This window comes from Merops nubicus, unplaced genomic scaffold, assembly GCF_000691845.1.
Source record: "Merops nubicus isolate BGI_N331 unplaced genomic scaffold, ASM69184v1 scaffold42407, whole genome shotgun sequence".
NCBI lineage: Eukaryota > Metazoa > Chordata > Aves > Coraciiformes > Meropidae > Merops > Merops nubicus.
In genome coordinates, this window is record NW_008619172.1 from 47,800 (window position 1) to 68,360 (window position 20,561).

At 38.9% G+C, this 20,561-nt stretch overlaps 1 protein-coding gene across 1 annotated transcript in view; it reads right to left on the bottom strand.

Moving 5' to 3' along the window:
• The window catches only part of LOC103776192 (histone deacetylase 9-like), a gene marked incomplete at its 3' end in the record, with an annotated part of 56,929 nt that extends 36,683 nt beyond the window's left edge, over window positions 1-20,246 (bottom strand). Inside the window, exon 1 of the mRNA XM_008943692.1 lies at window positions 20,141-20,246. Coding sequence (XP_008941940.1) covers window positions 20,141-20,246 — 106 coding nt within the window. The remainder of the gene's footprint in view (window positions 1-20,140) is intronic.
• Between the last annotated feature and the right edge of the window lie 315 nt (window positions 20,247-20,561).

The following is a 20,561-nucleotide window of genomic DNA, read 5'->3' on the forward strand; positions in this document are numbered from 1 at the left end:
ATTATTATTACTATTGTAGTTATCAGTATTATCACTGTTAATAAGTAACTGCATATTCCTAAAGCTTTATAAGCTAATAACTCTCTAGTGGGAGTTACCTGAACGTAAAAGGGAGGAAAAGAATAAAATGGAGCTTCCTTCTCTCCGTAAAACTTGCCCTTCCTTCGCAGCTCAGAAGCTGTAGGTTTCTCAAGGCATCATGACTGTAGTTCACATCATGAATTCAAACTGGTGCTAATATATGAAATACTTCTTTTAAAGCTACAAAAATCAGGGACTTTCAAAAATGAAAAATATCAGTATGATAGCTCCACTTCAAAAGAGTAGCATGCTCCATAAATGAAATTGACCTATGTAAGGTACAAGATAACCTGCAAAAGACAGTCCAAGTGTGAGGAAGATACTTCAGTACACAGACTGCAAAACTTCTTACTTGTGCACTTAAGTTAGATGTAGACTTACATATTATATTGATTGCCTGCTTGTTACCCAAAAGAGTAATTTTTATGTCACTCTTGTTACGGGAATCCCTGTGTCAAAGAAAATGTTTTAAGGATGAGCAAGTGGAAGGAGTAAGGCAAGGCTCTTTCACATAAATTATATACTTGGTTAACTACAGGCCTTATTTTCACTACGTTTAGTTAATGCTTTTAGTAGGTGAATAGTGAATTTAGAGGGGTGAATTTAAACTAATAACTTCACTGCATGGCTTATTTAAATTCAGAAAACAAAGCAACTCTGAACAGTTTGACAACAACAGAGAAACTGTTTATAAATCGATTTGTCATCCCTGACTTGAGCATTTCCAATCAGAAACACTTCACTGAGTTCCCTCTCGCTCAAGCTCATTCCAACGGGAATATTCCTGGCTCCTGGTAAGCCATGTGTAAGCCCAACACTTCAGCGTTCTGCATGAGAAGGTAACTGCTGAACACAAAGAGAAATTCGTCAGTTCTGCTTCCTAGACAGAAACTAAGGAGACAGAGCAGAAGTATTTAAAAAGAAACAGCTAAGCAAAACCAGGATGCACCTGTCTTTATTCTTGCCCGTCCTTAACACATTAACATTTAAACATGCAAGACTAAATGTACATCATGATTTGGCTCTGAGAAAGCCTGATCTTGACACAGCACTCGAGGAGAGATGCACAGCAAGGTGTCAGCTTGGCAAGTTCGGGGGAGCACTGAAGCACTGCGAGTTCCTCCACTCTGCCTCACTGTAAAAGTGACTGCACAGCACCAGAGGAACATGTCAAGAGGGCCCAACTTCCAATAAGTAGGGATTCCAAGATGTACAAACAGTATCCTACACCTTTATAATGCAGATAACTGCCAATTAATTTCTTAAAGAAAAAAAATTCTCCTACCTGTCATAACTACATATATAGTGAACAATAGTTTCTCATTTTTCCTGACTATGGACTGCATGTGGTTACAAACACAGTCAGACTTCCACTGCAAACTAAGCTGATTAACTGGAGAAAGGCTGACAGTAAATCATTTCCTTATGACCGTTTGGAAGTTTTCACCAAAGACTCACAGGAGAAACACTACAGCTTCCTCCTCTTCCTTTCCTCCCTTCCTTCATCCATCCCAGTTCAGAGTTACCCTGTTCATTACAGCTCTGTCTAAGCAGTTACTGGAGTCAGCTGGCAAGATACTGGAGCTGTTGCTTTTCGTTCTTGACCTAACTTAAAAAGCCACACAAAATGCCACTGAGAGACCTGAATTCTACAGTTCTTGTTTTACTGTAGAAAGATTCAGGGATACAGTGGTCCCTCCAGAGACACTGGAAAGGACAGCTTTTGTTATCCTGAGGTTTGGAATAAACCTATAGGCATTGTAACCAAGGTGCAAAGTGTTCCTCAAAACATGTATCACAGTAAATGCTTTCTCTCCTTTATACAAGCTCTATGTGTTCCCTAGAACAAGTGTATGATTTACAACCACATGCAGAAGTAGCTTAATTTTGCCATACCCTGAGTTCCCAATTTTGCAGTCTTCCTAAGCATGAAGAACACTTTTTAGGTGTTTAAATTGCTATTGTCAGTTAATTATGGATTCAAAGGGAAAATATCCATAAGCATTTTGATAGCATATCTGAAGTTAATCTATAACAACAGAGAACATGCAAATGAATACAGAGTGATACTATTTGTTGCCAAGATTTTTCTGAAATTGTAACAGCGAGTCCGCAAAATAACAGCTTTCAAGTTGGAGAAAAGCTTCTGGAAACAAAGAACTACTAAACATAGTTCACAGGAACTGACAGCATTTCTTAGAAATATATTATATTTAATACACACTTATTTCATATCAGTCGCTCGCTCTCTGTAATTCCTACCTAAACAGGCTTTTGCAAAATCCAAACCAATGATCTAGCAGAAGAAAATATGACTCTGAGAAATCATATATAACGTTTTCATGAAGCAGGGCAGAAGGGTCGTTTCATTATTCCTTGCCTAAAGCTCACTTCACCCTGGATAAAGATATATCATCTTTTGCCTCACAAAAATGTTTGGATTTTTAAAGATGAATTAAACATTTTTTCTATTAACTACGTTAATAGAACTCTATTCAGACTGCAACATTAAGCACTCAAACTCTGCCTTAAGTAACAGTACTATATAAAGTAAGCATGGTGAAACTCAGAGCCCTTACCTGTTTAATGAGAGCACCATGAACTCATAGATATTTGGTATGCTGGTATTTTACATGCTCTGTGCTTTGGTTCCCATTAATAACAGCAATAACAACCTACCACATTTCACAAAAGGTGTTGTGTGAATATCTTAATATTTAAGAAAATTTAAAAAGGTAAGCTTATGAAGAAATTAATATATTTTGCATACTGAGTAAGGTACAGAGTGAAGTTAATAATGCTTGCAGGCAAGTAAGGAACAATAAGTTACAGAAACATTTTCATCTTCTGTCTGCTCTGGACATAGATAAGGCAGATGTCCTGCAGGAAGACAGTGTGATGTGATTACACAGTTCCCATTACTACTGGCTTCTCGTACTTCTGTTGCTTCTTAGGAACTTTATTCGTTCCTTGCCACTTCCATTCAAGCAGCTCCTCACTCCTATCCCTTACCCAGTCCCATCCTTCCCACCATGCCCCAGCTTCTCAGTAGTCCTCAATCAGACCCAATCTCCTTGGCTGACCTGTTGGTTCCCTCCCTTTAAATTCCCCAGCCCCCCCCCCCAATTTTGTCTCCCTTATATTTCCAGCTTCAAACTGGCCTTTCATCAAAGTCTACTCCTTATGACACTTGGTGATGGAGGTGGAGGGGTCAGCAGGGTACAACAGGCTCCTGCCTTCAATTCAGGCACCTGGAATTGCACCAGGGCTGCTCTCAGCTGCCTGACCTTGAAAAAGAACACTGCTAAATAGGACAAGCATATAACTGATTGAAGTCAGAATACCCTGTCATTTCATCAGAAACACAATAGTAAAACTTATTCTGCAGTTTAAATTTGGCCAACAAAACCAGATTTGCACAGAGAAAGTGACAAGTCACCTTTCAGCCACAAATATCACATACCAAGTTCCTGACCTAAAGCATCAAAAGCACCAGAGTTTCACGCTCTAGAATAAGGCAGACTGATGGAACTTTTCAAGGACAGAATAGTTTATTTTTGTCCAGTTCCTTTCTCAAAAATGGTTGAAATGTTTAGGCCAAAAATAACAGGGAGTGGGGGAAAAAAAAAAAAGGCCACCACGTTTTAGCAGGCAGCTGAATGGCATCTTCACAAGCCTCACAAGTATTTACTGTCATTTCTTTCTAAATCATAAATGTTAGCAGCACATCACTCTAGTCTGAAAATCTCAAAGATAAACTTGTTTACAAGTAAGCCTTGTAATTTTTGACTGCTGCTACAATGAATGCTTAGCAGATGGCTAAAAATAAAGGGAAATGTATAACTTACAGGACTTGATAATCCATCCCACCTTTCTATCCTAAATAGCATTTTCCCCTTGCCTGTTAAAAATCTTGGGTAATATTAATTCCAGGTAACTGATAATTAGTCTATCCTCTTTAAGGCCTCATATAAACTTGTGAGACCTGTTGTTTCCTAAACATTCAAATAATTTCACCAAGTTCTTTGTAAGCATAAAACCAGAAATTCATTTCCCCTCCTACCAAAGGTACTTCCTCAAAACATTTGCCTCTGCTTTAAGGAACATAATTTTTAAAAAGCACTTTCAAGGGCTGCAGTCAAGTTTAAGATGACAATGAAATCCAAACAAGTTAGCAAAGCCACTGGAAGAAGTCCTTATTAATTTGAAGTCTTGAATACTTATGATCGTACAAAACTCTTCCATCTGCTGAGTCAAAGATCTGGAGACATTTATTAAGACAGCAGAAAGTGTAGGAATTCATTGTTTTACCATAGCAATTGTAATAATTCTTGGAAATTAATAATTAAAAAATTATTACAGTCTTTTTATTTCACCTGACTCTTTAAACATAAAGAACTTTTTCTTGACCTGATGTTTTCAGAAGCTGTCAACAGAAGGTTTTCTGTATAACAGATTTATGGAGTGAGGTCCAGGTATAATACATACCATTTCACATTGATGAGGAATTTATGGCTTTAAACATCGGTTACTTGCCTTCTTGGATCAGAATCAGAATATTCAACAGCTTGCTGAAGAAATTCTGTACAGTGCTAAACAGGCACAACACATTATTTCATTCATACCTTTGTTTACCAAGAATTTACCCACAATGACCTCTTTATGTCCTGGGGCTCTTACCAATGGTGTGACCACGGTGATTTAATAAAACCGGGACAACATCTTTCATTTACTTCTCTGCTTTCTTACAGCAACGCAGCTTCAGCAGTAGGGAGCTCAGTACAGCCTAACTGCCTATATAATTTTCTCACTTCCCAACCACCAACAACAGCAGTGTAGGCACAGGTGCCAGAAGAAAGGCGTAAGAATATGTAGTTTTGCTGAGGCTTCAGGCACCAGCACTGGGGCCCCCATTCTGAAGATAAAATATTTCCTGAAAGGCTGAAGAAAAGCAGCATGTGATTTTGTTCTTTCTATAATAAGAATAATACTTCATTTCATGCTTCCCTTTTCAACTCTGTAAAAGTATGTAAGCCTTCACACACGCACAACGTTTGCTTTTGGCCTAAGTATAAAAAAATGGGTTTTTTTTCAAATCAGAGGGTAAATTTTCTGAGTATTTTTTCCATATATAAAGACAAGTGATTGAAAGAAAATGGCAATTCAATACCAGACTTTACCAGCTGGCATCACATATAAATTAAGACTGTTAACTCTGGCACAGCATTGAATTTTTATATTTTGGACATGTTAGATACCTAGTCATATTACTGTGAATAACTGAATAACATTTTGCGTTTTTTAGGAGACGAAGTCACAACATAAAGTGGACAGGCATTGGCACCCACCCAATAGACAGACAGTCTTTCTATACATTTTATGAAATAAGCAAATATGCTCTAAGGAACACTGCTAGAAAGTGACTCTTACCAGTATAACTGACAGCTGTTCCTATTTTGTGATAAATTATCCAAATAATTATTTGAATGAATTATAAAATCTGCATAGATTAAGTGCAAATATTTTTTTTAAATGATAATTTTCTAAATTGCTTGGATTTTTCTATTTAATTATTTTTCCCTTCACAATGACAGATTTCACTACACCAAGTGAGAGTGATTGAATCCATAACTTTGCATGAATTGAGAAAGAATAAGGGAAAAATGTCAATAGAAATAAAAATTAAGAAAAAAGTTGACTCGCTCATCTTTAACTTTGGGAAAGGTCGATATGAAACAAGGATACTGTCAATCAAGAAGGTGAAATAAAGTGATAAGACAGATGCTTCTTGGCAGAAAACATATACTGAAGTATTTATGGACAACTCATCCAAAATATAACAAAGATCAAATACTGAAATATGCCACCGTGCATGCCAAATAACCAGACCCTTCACCTTAGTGCCATTTTCATTCACTGGAAATCTGATGGGCTGCAGATTGGTTTTTTTTTTTTAATTCTTTGATCTAAAGTCACAGTAAACATGCAAATGTCATCTTAATAATCTTGGGAAATTAACATTTACTTTCTCTTAATTAAATTGGATCAATTCTGATTTTTAGCACACCCCAACATTCTTTATTTTTTTATTGCATAGGGGCCTTATAACTAACATAAACAAATCTTACACATGTAAGACATCCTTCAGGCCAAAGAACTTCAAGCCAGCCAGATTACGAAACTTTCACCTTACTTCCTTTGTGATGGGATGAGTACCTCCGTGTGTAGAAGGAGCACGGTGTAGCTACTGTAATGTACCACACACTGAGTTTTTCTGCCAGTGAAAAGCAGTGTAATTCAGGGAAGTCCAAGAAGAGGCATCAGCAAACTCTAATGTATAATGTATGGGTCATCCTGAAAAGAAACCCATGAGAAACACCTTCTATGGCATGTGAGATACAACCTTCCCATCTTGGATGAAAACAGACTCACAGGTGACAGAGGAAAAGATCATGGCAAGCCCTGTGACGAAAGAAAAAAAAAATTAAGAAATACTATGCTTTATGCAGGCTGGATAAGCACTAGTCTATACTATGGGATATTCTATACCGTAAATTGAATCAGATCTCTCATTTCCTAGCAGTCTAGTTTCCTAAGAGGCTGGAGCCTTCCCCGAGTCCATTTGTTTCATGTAAGTGAAATCATGAGTACCCAGAAAATTGTCAATATTCAGACACCAGCATGCAAGGTCTGAAGACCATGGAGTGAAATGAAGCAAATTACTCCAGGAGGTAGCCAGTGCCTGCTCCGCAGAGACACACAACAGACAATTGCCACCAATTTGCAAGGCTATAACCAGCACTCTCTTAAAGACTTACCTCAAATCCAGGAGGATCAGAGGCATCCAGCCTACCTGCCAGCACCGTACCACCAAAGTCACCTTGCAAGTGTGCAAAAAGAGGTGGTTGAGTATAAAATAAAATTTTTACAACCGCTGCCCTCTGCCATACAATATTTTTTTTTCTATTGTCTACATGAATTAATATTGTCAACTACCTTATTAAGAAAGACCTTTATGAAAGCTCAGAAAATGAACAGCTAATAGGTATAGAAGAACAGTAGGAAAAAAAGCCAAGTATTAACTAAATGCCTGAGAAGGCCCATGTTCTGACCTATTACGCAGTGCATCCAACCCACTACTGGTTAAAAATCTCAGGTTCAGGTGTGCCCAAAAGACTCTAATCCAAGAGCAGACTCTGCCTGATTTAACAGCAGCAGAGATGTCTGATGATGCTAACAGCTCAAGTGTATAAGGCTCCTGAGCGTGAAATCTTGGGCAGGAATGAGCAGGAGCTGTACTCCTCTCCTTGTGCAAACGCGTGTACTTCTTGAAGCTATGCAAGCTGAACACTTCTACAGGCTTTGATCAGTGTTAACTCAAACAACATTTAGTATACATATTGCATGCAACAACTAAAGCCAGAAGTCCCTCAAAACTCTGATTGCCTATATTACATTTGACAAGCCTTCTCTGTTGTTCTGGATGGCATGGTGTGACATGATGTCTCTTAGTCAGGTTAGAGCGAAAGCATCTTGTCTAAAATTTTAAATTGCAAAATAAAATTTCCAGCCTTAGGAAGCCCCTCAGATCTGCTGAACTAAACGAGGAACAAAGCAAAGCAAAACATATGCAAGTGATGGCCTAGACATATTGTTTTGAGATGTCTAAAGCAAGGGGCAATGGGATGGTCACAACACTCCAGTTTGTGCTGGGGTTCATGCCCTTTCTCCCCCTTTGAAGCAGGCCAGCACCCAATGGAAGTCATTTTATTCTAGTGAAGTCAGCAGCACCCAGCAAATGGCCAGTGTTTTGGCAACCCCACGTGCGATTCACACGAGCCATTGTGCTTACCAGCAACCTAAGGTTCTGGTTTTCAAAAGCCACTGTGTCATCCAGGGATTGATGAAACAGAGCACTTCTTAATTTTCACCAGAAAAAATAATACCAGCAGACTCCACCACTTTGATTAAAATAATACAACTTTATAATCCCACCACTAAATGAGGTTGCAATCGACTAACAATGTTATTTTTTTACCCTTAATTTGGTTAAAGCTGCACAATAATTTTGGAAGGGATGGTTTTTTCTATCTATAAAGTCTTCACAGAAATTAATGCATTCCATGAAATGCGAGCATTATAAAATATAAGCAAATTTTTTTAAAAATGTCTGCATCCTTAAGTCTAGCCCTGTGAATTTTCTAACATGGCATCATCTATGAGTAATTTTAATCTTATAACTGTAGTTGGTGCTTTAGGTACTGCTTCAGCCTCCTACCTTAGTTATTTACAGCTGCTCTCCACAGCTCTTATTGCTAGAAAAAGGTTCCAAAGTCTAACACAAACTTTTCTTTGCTTCAGGCTATTACTCCTTGCTTCAGCATCCTTTGAGAACAAATAATTCCCTTCCTTCATTTATATTGTTACCTTGAAGTTATTTATAGCCTGTGCCCATGTCCCTCGAGCTCTTCCTGTTATAGGCTATAAATATAGCTCCCTTAATCCCTCTTCATATGTTTTATCCTCTAGTATTTGTAATCCTCTAGATTTGCAATATTTATGTTTTCTTTTAATTTTAAACTCTTTGGACCACAGCAACAGATAGTATTGCAAATGAATGGTGAACCAAAAACACTTTGATCATTTTTAATACAATCCCCTTATAGCACCGTGATTGTGAATACACTGGTCAAGGTTGAAATGCAGACATTACCATAATTACTTTAATCTCCTGGTATTTTTAAATCAAGTTATTTTTAAGTTAGAATTTCTAATGTTTTGTCTGATCTTACAGGCTAATCTTACAAAATATTTAGCAAAAAAATTATTTTAGCCAAATGAGATCCATGTATGTAATGTTAAAAGAATAAAGGGAAAGAGATCTTCTTTCCCCATATGTTCACTCAGATATTAATCATACCCTCCAATAATAGCCACAAGAGAGCAAATTTTTGTTTAATTTTGACTTATTCTTACAGATGTTTAGGGAACAAATCAAGTTTGATGCAAACTGACTTTGTAGGATGTACTTATGAGCTCTAAATTACAACTGCATGCATATTTTGAGATACAAAATCATAAAAAAATCTGTTAAAGGGTTAACAAAATGGTGGTGACTAAAAAGGGCCTGGATTTCAGCGAGGCCATGACTTAAGGAAACAGTCCACAGACTTATCTGAACTTGTGAAATGTCCTTCACAAGGTGTCTCACTGGAATTTTGTGTCCTGCTCTGGCCTTCAGGAGAAGTTACAAGAACACTGTCGTTGATCAGAAACAGTTTTAAAGATAAAAAGCAGAAGGGAAATAAATATTCTTTTTGAATTTAAGAAAAGGTTGATAGTGTAGTGAGGCAACAGTAATTGCTATTTTAACAGACGTCTGGAAAGAAGAATGATGGAAAAAAGATGGATTGGGTTAAGACCACAGATAAAACAAATCTCTTCAGGATATTTCATGAAAGGCTCTGAGGAATGCCACAGGTCCTCACGAAGCATTGTGATTGGGCAACAAAATGGAAGAGCTCACTAATGTTTTGTATGTGCACATTAATTTCTATTAGGAGGAACGAGTGGAATATACCTTCCTGTGCTTCATTAACCTTAATATAACCTTAAAAACGGATGGCTGTCATTGCAGACAGCTCAGTGACAACATGTGGTCGATGTATAGCAAGGTTCAAAAATGAAAACAGGAAGTACAGAAAGCAGGATAAAAGTAAGTTTTCATATTCATCAGTGAGGCTTTGTCATCAAGAATATTCCACTTCAGTTCTCCTGTCTCAAAGGGAACCATGTCAGAAACAGGAAAAGGCTAATTGGATTTAAGATGATTAAGAGCTTGGAAAGACTTCCATAAGTAGAAAGAGTCTGATTTTCATTTGCACTACCACATGTTTTTTTTACATGAACACATACTATTTATATCCACCTAAGCATCCCTCCATCTATATTGGAAGAGGAAAACCATATTATAAATGAGAATGATTTGCATAACTACAGGCCTTCTGGAGAGTGCAAGTAAGGGTTATGTAATGACAAAGTAGATTTAGTGCAGAAAAGTAAGATTAATCTATACAGCCTCTTTTGCAGAAAGCAAGTAATGTCCTCTGGGTGGACTTTATAATAGCATTCATAATCATGAAGATTCATACATTTGAACATGTTATCTAAGGAGAAAGCTGAGTTCTCTCTACTGAGGGTTTGGGCAATTACTCAAATGCCAAGTCCTGACAGCTGGGCATAACACTTTCTTTTCTTTACAAATGTTACTGATGCTTCTCGTCTTCCATCCTGCCCCACTGGGGGGACACTCTGTGGCTGTCCCCCGTTCAGATGTACAGACTTCCACGGCAAAGTAACAGCACTGAAAATCTCCTTTGAGATCTGGCATCTTCTAATTTGGGTGTTACTGTGGAGAGCACAGTCGTTTTGAAGGTTTCTGATCCAAAAAATGTCTGCACTTCATGTTGCCAGGCTCAGAATGGCCCAGTGCCAGCCACAAGAGTCAAACTGTGCCTTCAGTTTGAAACTGCACTCAATATGAAATGCACAGCAACAACCATGACAATGACATGGCCCTTTTGACCTGTGTTTGCTACATCAGCATATGTTTGCTTTGTGATGCCATGTCAGCATCCGTTACAGCTATTTTATTTCTTGGTTTACATAGGGACATATTTGATACTAGTACCTAAGGAACAACCAGAGGACAGCATCACACAGGAAAATTCTCTTCCCATAACTTGAATTCTACTGATTTCTAGGTTGGCTAGGAAGGATAAGGGCATACCGGTACACATTTAGGTTACAAAAATAAAGGAGGATAGGAGAGATTACAGTGGGAGAATATCTGGCAAGACATGTTCTCCAAAAAGAAAGATCAAAGAAAGAAAGAAGCAGAAATTGAACAATAGAGCCATGAAGGCTTTCCTGGAGCAGACTCTTCATGTGGCACCACGCTGGGGCTGATATGGTTCAGAGGAGCAGCTGGCTACTGCTTCCACTATGTTCAATTTTGGTGCAGGTTGCTGAAAGCCAACACGAACATAATTTTCTACTTAATATTAAAAAACACACATTTGTACGGTATTTTCCTTTCATATTAACACATGAAATGCCCAATGGATGATGAAAGCTAATTACTGACAGCTTCATCCCGACAGTATTAGCATAAATTCTACTTAATGGTAAAGTGCTATGTAGTTAAATGGAGTTTAACAAGGTGCTAATTAGGTGTGAAATTTTAGGCTCTGTCCATTAAATGTTGAGAGGAGCAATGGGTGTATTCTCTGGACACAGGAGATTTCCAAGGCAGTAATTTGACATGTATTTGGGTCTACTATATGCCACAGCTGAAGTTGAGAGAAAGAATTGTGCCTCCTTCCCCCGCTCACAGCCACTCTGACCCCAAGGATGATGTCCTCCTTCCTCACACTGCAGCACACACCAGCAGTGGCGTGGGGAACCATTTTAGCCAGGGTCAGTTGTTCACTCCTTGAGTCCCAATGGACACATGGATACCTGTGTTTGTACAGTGGATGTGACTGATCAGCAGAGGAATGAGAGCCCAGGATCAGGGAGAGGAGGGACCGCTGCTCTTCCTTCCCAGCCATGCCAGCTGCCATTTCTACAGACCTCCCTCACCCCTATGTAGTGAGGCCTTACAGACAGCAAACATAAGAAAAATGAAAAAAAAGAAGAAAATGAAGAAAGGTATACCCCAGATTTCTGAACTCACTCAGATCTTTCTAAATCGGCAGAACACTACGGTTTGTATTGCTGCAAAATCTCAGTGCAGCAATATAGGCTGCTAAATGTTTTATAACCTGCCCTGCTCGTGGAGCTCCTAGTCACTACCAGAACAGACCTAGCAGTAGTATCCCTTGAGGGAACGACAAAAACAGGTCCTTAAGAATCAGTTCCTGAGATCTTTGGGAATAAACATGAGCTGCTGCAGACCTCTGTATTTCTGCAGAGGAAGAACAGTAATGGAGAGGTTTAGGGGCCTGCAGGAAGAGGAAAATCACTTTGCTTCAGGCACTCATTCAAGCTTAACTGAACTAACTTGTGTTTTCCCTACCCTCCCTCACAACAGCACTTGAACATAGGAAGTGCTTGTATAGCTCATCTCTGCACTACTACTCCATTTACAAAATTCCCTCCTGTTTTCTTCAAAGCCCTTTCCCTCCTGCCAGTCTTTCCCTCATACTCCTTGAAGGAACCTAAGTAAGACTTAACTATTTCCTCTGGATTTCCTGCTATAAGAACTAGTGCCAATTCTTCAAAGAAACAATAGAGTAAAACTTTCTTCTTCTGACACAGATCCTGTAGGAAAAACAGTGACAGCAAAGAAGAGAATGCCAACTTTCTGACATGTGCATGGGAATGAGCGGATGTGTCTTTGGAGCCTGGAACAGTTTTGCGCATATGCATGACACAGGCTGGTGAGCATCTACCGGACTCTTGAGGTAAAACACTCTCCTGAGTTTAGGACCCACTAGAATTCAGCAGCTGCTGTGCAAGGATCTTTATGATAAGCACTTTAAGGCATCTAAGTAATTTCTGTAGTCCTTTAATGATACGTGTCTACTTATGAAAACACACATGCTAGTATAAGGACTCATACTGATGATTTTCCTTTTGCTATTTCTTATACAATTCTGTGCCTCATACTAATTCCACCACTATTCATGTCAACATGAAATCTCAAAAAACCTAAGCACTTTATTTTATGTTTCTTGGCAATATTGTATGCATATTCTTTTATGCACTGTAGAACTTCAAGGTCAGATTCAAATGAGAACATCAAAGTTTTGATATTCCAGGTGTTTTACTTCTTTTGTATCCACATGGAAAAGATTTCACAAGTCTCAGGGAAAATACATGTTTTTCAACAGGGATGTTGATCTAGAGATAAAACAAGCAGATAAAGAGAAATAAGAACTTACTGTCTCTGAAGGAAAAGAAGTTGTGAACAGGTAAATAAAATGCCATCACTAACATTTTACTAAACGTAAAAAGGAGTACCAAACATCAAAGAGTCTCTTGTAAGATTAAGCACTAAGAGTCTGTTTTCCTTACTCCCTCTCACACTCTTACTGTGCAACAGCAACAAGGTGGTGGCCTTTGGCACCAAGAAAGGAAATGGAACCGTGGATTAAGAACAGAACAATTGGGGGAAATCATTAATTAACACTACGCTTCCTCATTATTCCATTCCAGACTTCACTGAAATTGAATAGGTGCAGTTCGTCCCTGTGGCATGCATGCCTTCAACCACAGGGATCATGAAAGAGAACAGCAGCCTTTGATTGTAAAAACATGATTCATTTTCAAAGAATTCACTCCATTCCTTCTCTTGTCTCCCTTTGATGATACTCAGTTTCATTACTAGAAGGTACGTGTTACCATTAGAATAAAGCACCCTGCATTTCAAGCACATTCATCTGCAAAGGGCTTGAATTCTTGGAGCTCTTGTCATGTTTGTATACTCCACAAGCTGGAAGTTTACAACTGGGAAACACAAAACAAATAAAACTGATGTGTTGGCTAGGCTTGCATTATACTAAATGCCAATGCACCTTTACAGTCAGGCACAGAACTGCCAGCCTGACAAAAAGAAACAAGCTGCTTATTATATAATGGCAGTTAAACCAGCATTATATCATTCAATCATGCAGATGCCTCCACTGACTTTGCAAGCCTTTTACACCAGTAATATTTTAAAGTAGAAGAAATCAGGTGTCCCCTCATTACACCCAGAACATGCACAAAGATAGAAACATACCATTTATTTAGAGAAGAAAGGTAAAAATACAGAGTTCATTAGATAATTATAACCCATTTATATTTCACTATTTTATAAATTGCCAGCTTCCTGATCAACAGCTGCAGTCAAAGGCTGCATCAATACTCAGCTGAAGATCTACCACTTTACTATTTTTGCTGCTTTTTACTAAACCATCACTAAAAGCTTGTTCCTAGTGAAACACATGCAAGCACAAGACCCCAGTGAACTTCCTTAAGAAAGAACACACCTCACTTTGTTTCTGAATGACAACTCAGCTTTAGGATTCGAGTTTTTCTAGTGAGCAGAAATGTTTATGCAGCAGCCATAAAGAATCATTTGCTAAAACTGTGTCAATTTGCTGAAGCTCCCTGTTATGTCTGTGGAAAGCACTAGAAGGCTAATTGAACAGACATCACTTTTACGTAACAAAACTGGAGGGGTCCATTTTGGAGGAACTGTGTGCATATGTGACATGTTCACACTGAACACGGAGCTTGATGGTGCCAGCCCCTAAAAATAGCACCTAGATATCCTTGTTCCCATCAGCAACCACAAGCCCGTCTTCTGTGTGGTTCAGTGCATCGATCTGGCACCCCTCGCCCTCCTCCAGAAGAGACAGGAGGAGCAGTGGTACCCTGAGGTACCCCGTGTGAGTAGAAGTGGGGGAGATGAAGAGGATGTTTGCATCTGCTGCAAGCACACATTTTAAACAATATGCCTGCCGCTCAGCAAACAGTTATCATGTTGTTTTGGCAGCAGGAAGGAATCAGTGGTTTTTCTTGAATGTTGCTCTTCTTTATTTAAACTACCAGAAATAAAGCAAAAATGACAGAATGCTCTGTCTATAAATAATCATTCCGGTGTACAGTTATATTAGGAGGTAACTCAGATGGCATGATAACACCTAACAGGCTAATGTTAGACCTGTAATGCCATAAGATGAAAATAACTAGGCTAAGAATAACTGACCCAGAGGAGTCAGCCTGTTAAAGAGATCCACAGAACAGGGCGTTTCAGATTTTCATGTGTTTAACAATAAGAGTTAAACTGCCAACTAGTTTCTCTGCAATATTTTAGATTGTACCCACCATATAAAAACCACACCCAAAAGAGTAGTTGGGAAAGGTTAAAATGCAATGATAACTGAATCCTGCCCAATCATCTAAACCAAACCCTGAAATTAATGTGTATATAGATACATGTTTGCAGGCTATCTATTCTGCTTCCTCACAGCTTCTCCTTTCCCTGCAAAGACTGCAGAAGAAAGAGGCCAGGCAATCAGTATAGAAACAGGTTTGATTAAAGCTCTGGTAGTAGGAAGAGTTACAAGTGTTCCTCGTATCCAGTGCAAACCTTAATGAACTAAATGGACATAGTTTTATAGAAGGGAAGACTCTGACTGAAACCGTGCATTTGAGTGCAGTGCAAACCAATAGGTGTTATAAAGCCGAACAGCTAAATCAATAAACAGCTGAAGCAAAAAGCTCTTTTCCAATAAGCGAGTGATTTGGCTCAACAGCCCAAAGAAAGGGGAGCTAGTGTCCTAGCGCCGGCACAAGTGAACCTCTGTATTAAATGCAGTGTTTAATGGGATCAGAAAAGATGATCACAGAGGTTTTGAAATTGTGTTGCACATTCCTTTTTATTTATTTTCCAGCTTTTGTAGCTCGCTAGTCTTGTTAATCTTGTACTTGGGAATTCTTATTTCAGGCTTTTCCCACAACCTATAAATATACTTCCAATACAAAGTCAGACTGTCAGGTAGGTAATCACACGGGTCCAGAAGCTGGGGCTTAAGAAAAAGAGCAAGAAAGAGCAATGTTACAGCATTAGAAGACACATAAAGTTGGCAATGTTGGTCTGTACTCAATGCCTTCTCAATAACGTAAAGCCAAAAAAGCAACTTCATCCATTTTACCATGTTTTTGTTCAACTGAATCCAGAACCAATGTCTTGTTCAGCACACATTACTGGGCAGAGCCTTTTCTCAAAATCAGTGAACTACCTAAGACCAGCAGGTCTGCATTGTTTATCTCTTCACATGCTATTAATAGTTAAGGCTAAGGCCTTACTCTTCTGTAACGACTACTTCAAATACTTCAGCTAATACTATGAAGCATTACTTTTTTTTTTTTAAGCTAGCCTTTACAACAGGCATTGAAAAAGCCTCTCCAGCTGTTATCCAGAACTTCCCTGAACTCAATTTTCACATTCAATTTTTTCATTACTCTGAAAAGAATCACAAAGCAAAAGCTCAGCATATCTATTCTCACCCTCTCTGAAGAGTTATTGCCTGAGATACCACATATGGAACAGTCTGTATCTGTAAGAAGTTTATGTTACCTGATTCAGATATGCAAATATGTCAAGTTTTTAATAATATCAAGCAAACCTTTAAATGAGTTGCTTTCTGCAGTCTCTCCATGAGAATAGTTGAGCAGGTGAAAGTTGTTTGGCCAGAAAAGAATGGGAGAGCAATTACCACAGAATTTTCCCTGAAAGCAATATAAATGAATGTGTATAAATGTCTATACACGGTTGTGCTGCCACATGACAGATACAACATATGAGATAAATTTTGTACATCGGGGTTTACTGAGGAAAGATAGCTCATAAGGACCTGTCAACCCACGTACGACACGATGTGTGTAGCATTGATTCTGTCATTTATATTCAAGGAAACCCAGCTTGAATTTCCCGACTAGTGCAAAGAATAAAATACTGTGACTACCTTTGCTTACTACATTTGTGAAATAGCAGGTGTTTTGCAAGCCTGTAGGTAGATAAAGTCAATGAAATTATATCATTCTGAATCACTATAGTCCATTTATAACAAGTTTGCTCTGTAGATTCTTGAGCCTGGCAGGTGCTGTTGCTGAAGTAAGCAGAATTGCATAGTGTGCTCAGGTCACCTGTCAACTCAGTGACAAGCCAATGCTTTAAGCTCAAGATCTCCTGAAACTCTTGATTTTTAAGAGGCCAGCTGAATGCTAGGGTCTACTGTGGCATTGCACACGCATGGTTGTTGACAATTCTGGGGTAAAATAAAAGCAACAACATAGTTAAGAAGTAGTTCCAGCTAAATAAGAGGCTTTAGAAACCAGATTTATTTTTTAAATCATGAAACTGAATAATTATGCTATCAAATAAAAATATATCACCATCATTTTCTAAAATAAAGATGCACAGAGCTTACTGTTGCATTTTAGAGCAACAGCACCATATGGGAGAATCTAGTTCAGTCTTCTCAAGATAGCTGAAACTGCTCTCTGCAGTAAGGTGTAGGTGTCTGCAAATTACACAGCTTCTTGAGTCAGTGCCGATCTAGATTGCTCCATTCATAATTAGACTTTTGATTGGTACCTATCCAGATCATCTCATTCATAGTGTGATTTACCGGCAGGGATGGAGACAGACAGGCAAAGCAGCAATTGAGGGAATACCAGAAGAACTGCTTCACATGACAGAAGTATTTCCTATGCCTGCTATTGTCAGAAATTCCTTAGGCAGTTTGCTTTGCAAAGCCATTGGCCACTGAAACTGTCCTCTCTGCAGGTGGCTCCAGCCCAGTTTAACATCAGAGTTGTATAATACATGCCTATTGCATCTGGAAACTAGCAAACCTAAATACCTCTTGAGTGTTTAAGTTGTGGTTACTTCAAAGACTTCAAGAATCTCAAGGGTGCAGAGTGCAAATGTTCAGGGTTCTGTGTTTTTCTTAAATATCTGCAATTTTTTAACCTCAGCAAAAGTCATATAAATGTAAGTGAAGAAGCCTTTCAAGTAAAGACACTGCAATAAGCAAAATTCATGCTCCCAAATACTAGAGCACATCATCATACCCTGGCTATTTCTTTCTCCCCTATATGCATAGAGGGAGACAATAGCTGAAATGTTAGCCTGAACTCGAGGGAACTGAAGGTAATCGACAGCAGCACCAGGCTCTGTGGTTTTGTGTGACATGAATTAAACTACAGACTACGTACAGTGTCAACTACTTGCAGTCCAGCTGTGTATTTTAAAGGACAACAGAAACAATGAGGAATATTTTGTGTTCTACAGAACAAATATTTAAACCTCTTTTACCTGGATAACGTTGTTGCCTAAGCTGTTTGTTTTTTAAAGGTTTTAAAGCCTCTCTATTCTACTTGGTTCTATAGGGCAAATTGTGTATGTTATATGGGCCTAATGTAGTATCAGATAAAAATCAACCATTACATGATATTCTTGTCTCCATGAATATCAGAGCTATAAACTTAGAGAAAATTATCTCCCCTTCTTGTGTTTCAAATGAGAAAATTGCTAGTACTCAAGCAACATTAGTTGGCAGTTAAAAGGCAGCAAAGCAAGCTAAAAAAAAAAATTATTTTCACTAGCGTACAGCTAAGTTCAACTGAGATGGTATTAAAAAACTAACAAGAGGGAGGGGAAGCAGTTCTTCCTATCTCTTTGACCAATACAAAAGCACTGGACACCTGCTGAGCTGTTCAGGAAAGACAAAGAAAAGCAGTAATTCTTGAACAAGAGGTTGACACTGCAGATGGCTTTGCAGAAATTTAACACTTTGAGATAAACTTCTGTTTTTACCTACTGTTTTTGCTACAGAATCTTCTTATTATTTGCGAGTAAGTTGTTCACCTGATTTTTGTCCTTGGCAAAGGAACTGCAACTGGTGATCAACATCTCTTCAAACATGTTAAGAGAGATAGTAAATTCTTTGAGAGATTCAGAAAGAAATGAGCCAACCTAGCAGCTTTATAAGGGAACTGAAAAACTGCCAATCTTAAACTTTACTATTTAGAAGTCTCCATTCCCCTTAGATACACTCATTATTTTCACCTGCACATGACAGCTTTTCAAGCCCTCATTCAGTCTATAATCATTATGAGGTAGCCTTGGCTTTCTATATTGAAAAACACTAGTCATAAGGTTAACACATATCCAATTTTTTTGTAACAGAAAAGATGTTGCCATTTGATAGAATATTTCATGATTTATTTTCATATCTGAAACTAGAAGTCTGCTCTAAAATCATATGTAAGAAAGAAACAAAAGTAAAATTTTATGGTTTAGGGGTTTTTCATAAAGCAGAAAAATATTTTTTAAAACAAACAAACAAACATGGTCTCAACTAGTGCACCAAAATAGGCAATAAGTGAAGAGAGCTGTAGTCTACACATATAATATTTTAAAAACTAAGCAGCACTGCCAAGGTTTGTGAAAGGAAACAAGGAAAAGGGGAGAAAGGAGGGGAAAGGGGAGAAAGGAGGGGAAAGGGGGGTAAACTAAGACTGAAGTACATGTAAACAGTTCATCCTCCATTCTACATATGTCTTCTATAAAGTCAACTTTATGGAAAATAGAATTGGAAGCCTAGGGTTAGAAAGATATAAACCAGATAATGTGCCTCAAAAGACAAATTTTCAACCTGATACAACCTGATAAAACCAGAACTGGAATTCACAGACTTGAAGAGAAAATGGGGAAGAGTAACCTGAAATTTTGATTATTTCAGCCTGTCCAAATTGACATTTTATCTGAATAGCAACAGTTCTTCCAACTTAATTCATCATCAGTCCATCATTTGCAGGTCTCAGACATAGCCAGCAAAGAAACTAGAAAATACAAGGGTAGCTTCAAATACATGAGAAAACATTGACTTTTCTTTGAAGGCAGCTTTGAAATACGTTTGCTAAAAAACACATCCAATTTATATCTCACTGAGTCATTACATGGGACTGCCATCACCAGGTTCACAAATGTTTTTGAAGTAACAAAATGAGGCATGCATGTTAAAACATTTTAAAGTAACACTGTAATGAAAAGAGGAAGTGATTAGTATTAAGCTCCCTCTGTACGCAAAGCGGAGAAAAGGAAATTCACAGAAAGACCCAATATTGTTTACAATAGACATATGAGCGGAATTGCCTATGAGGGGCTCTGACTGCAGCCTCCGAACAAGGTCTGTTTGAGGTAGCCTCTCTCTGTGAAAAAGACTGTACCATGAGCCCCATTTTGCAGCCACACAACAAAACAAACAAGGAATCCCTGACTAGACTTCGGGTGTGAGAATTTTGCTTTGGCTGGAAAGCAGCAGACTGAAGGAGGCAAACTCCCTGCAAAAGCATACTAGCATAATTATTTAACAACAGCTTACATAAAGCCCACAAAAATAAAGGCACCCCTTTAAGGGCAGGGTGTTTTCTTGTCATGCTAGGCTGTATTTTCCCTGTCGGCCACTGAAGTCAGAGGTACGGAGCTGTCTCTTACCTGAGCTGATCATACTGTGCATTCTTTGCTGAGCCAAGAGCTGTTCACGTCCAGAAACCCCATCTGAGGAAAAACACGATTCACTCTCGTAAATTGTCTGCAGCATATTCCAACTGGTCTGCACCTCAGCTACACGAGAGATTCATCGCCGCACTTGCACAGGGGCGTCGGGCACAACCCTCTGCAGCCCTACCTCCTCCAGTGAGGGCTGCAGGACAGCAGGCTCCGGCAGCTGGCAATGTTTAGGCGTTCGCACAAGTATCTGTCGGGAGCGGGGACAAGCCCCAGACCCCTCCCGGCGGCGCCCACCTGCTGGAAGGGGCCGCGAGCGCGCGGGGGCTGCGCGCCGGTGGCTTCCAGCAGTTGCGTCCGGGCAGCTCAGGGCAGGTGGAAGACGAAAGGAAGAAGTACCTCAGCACTT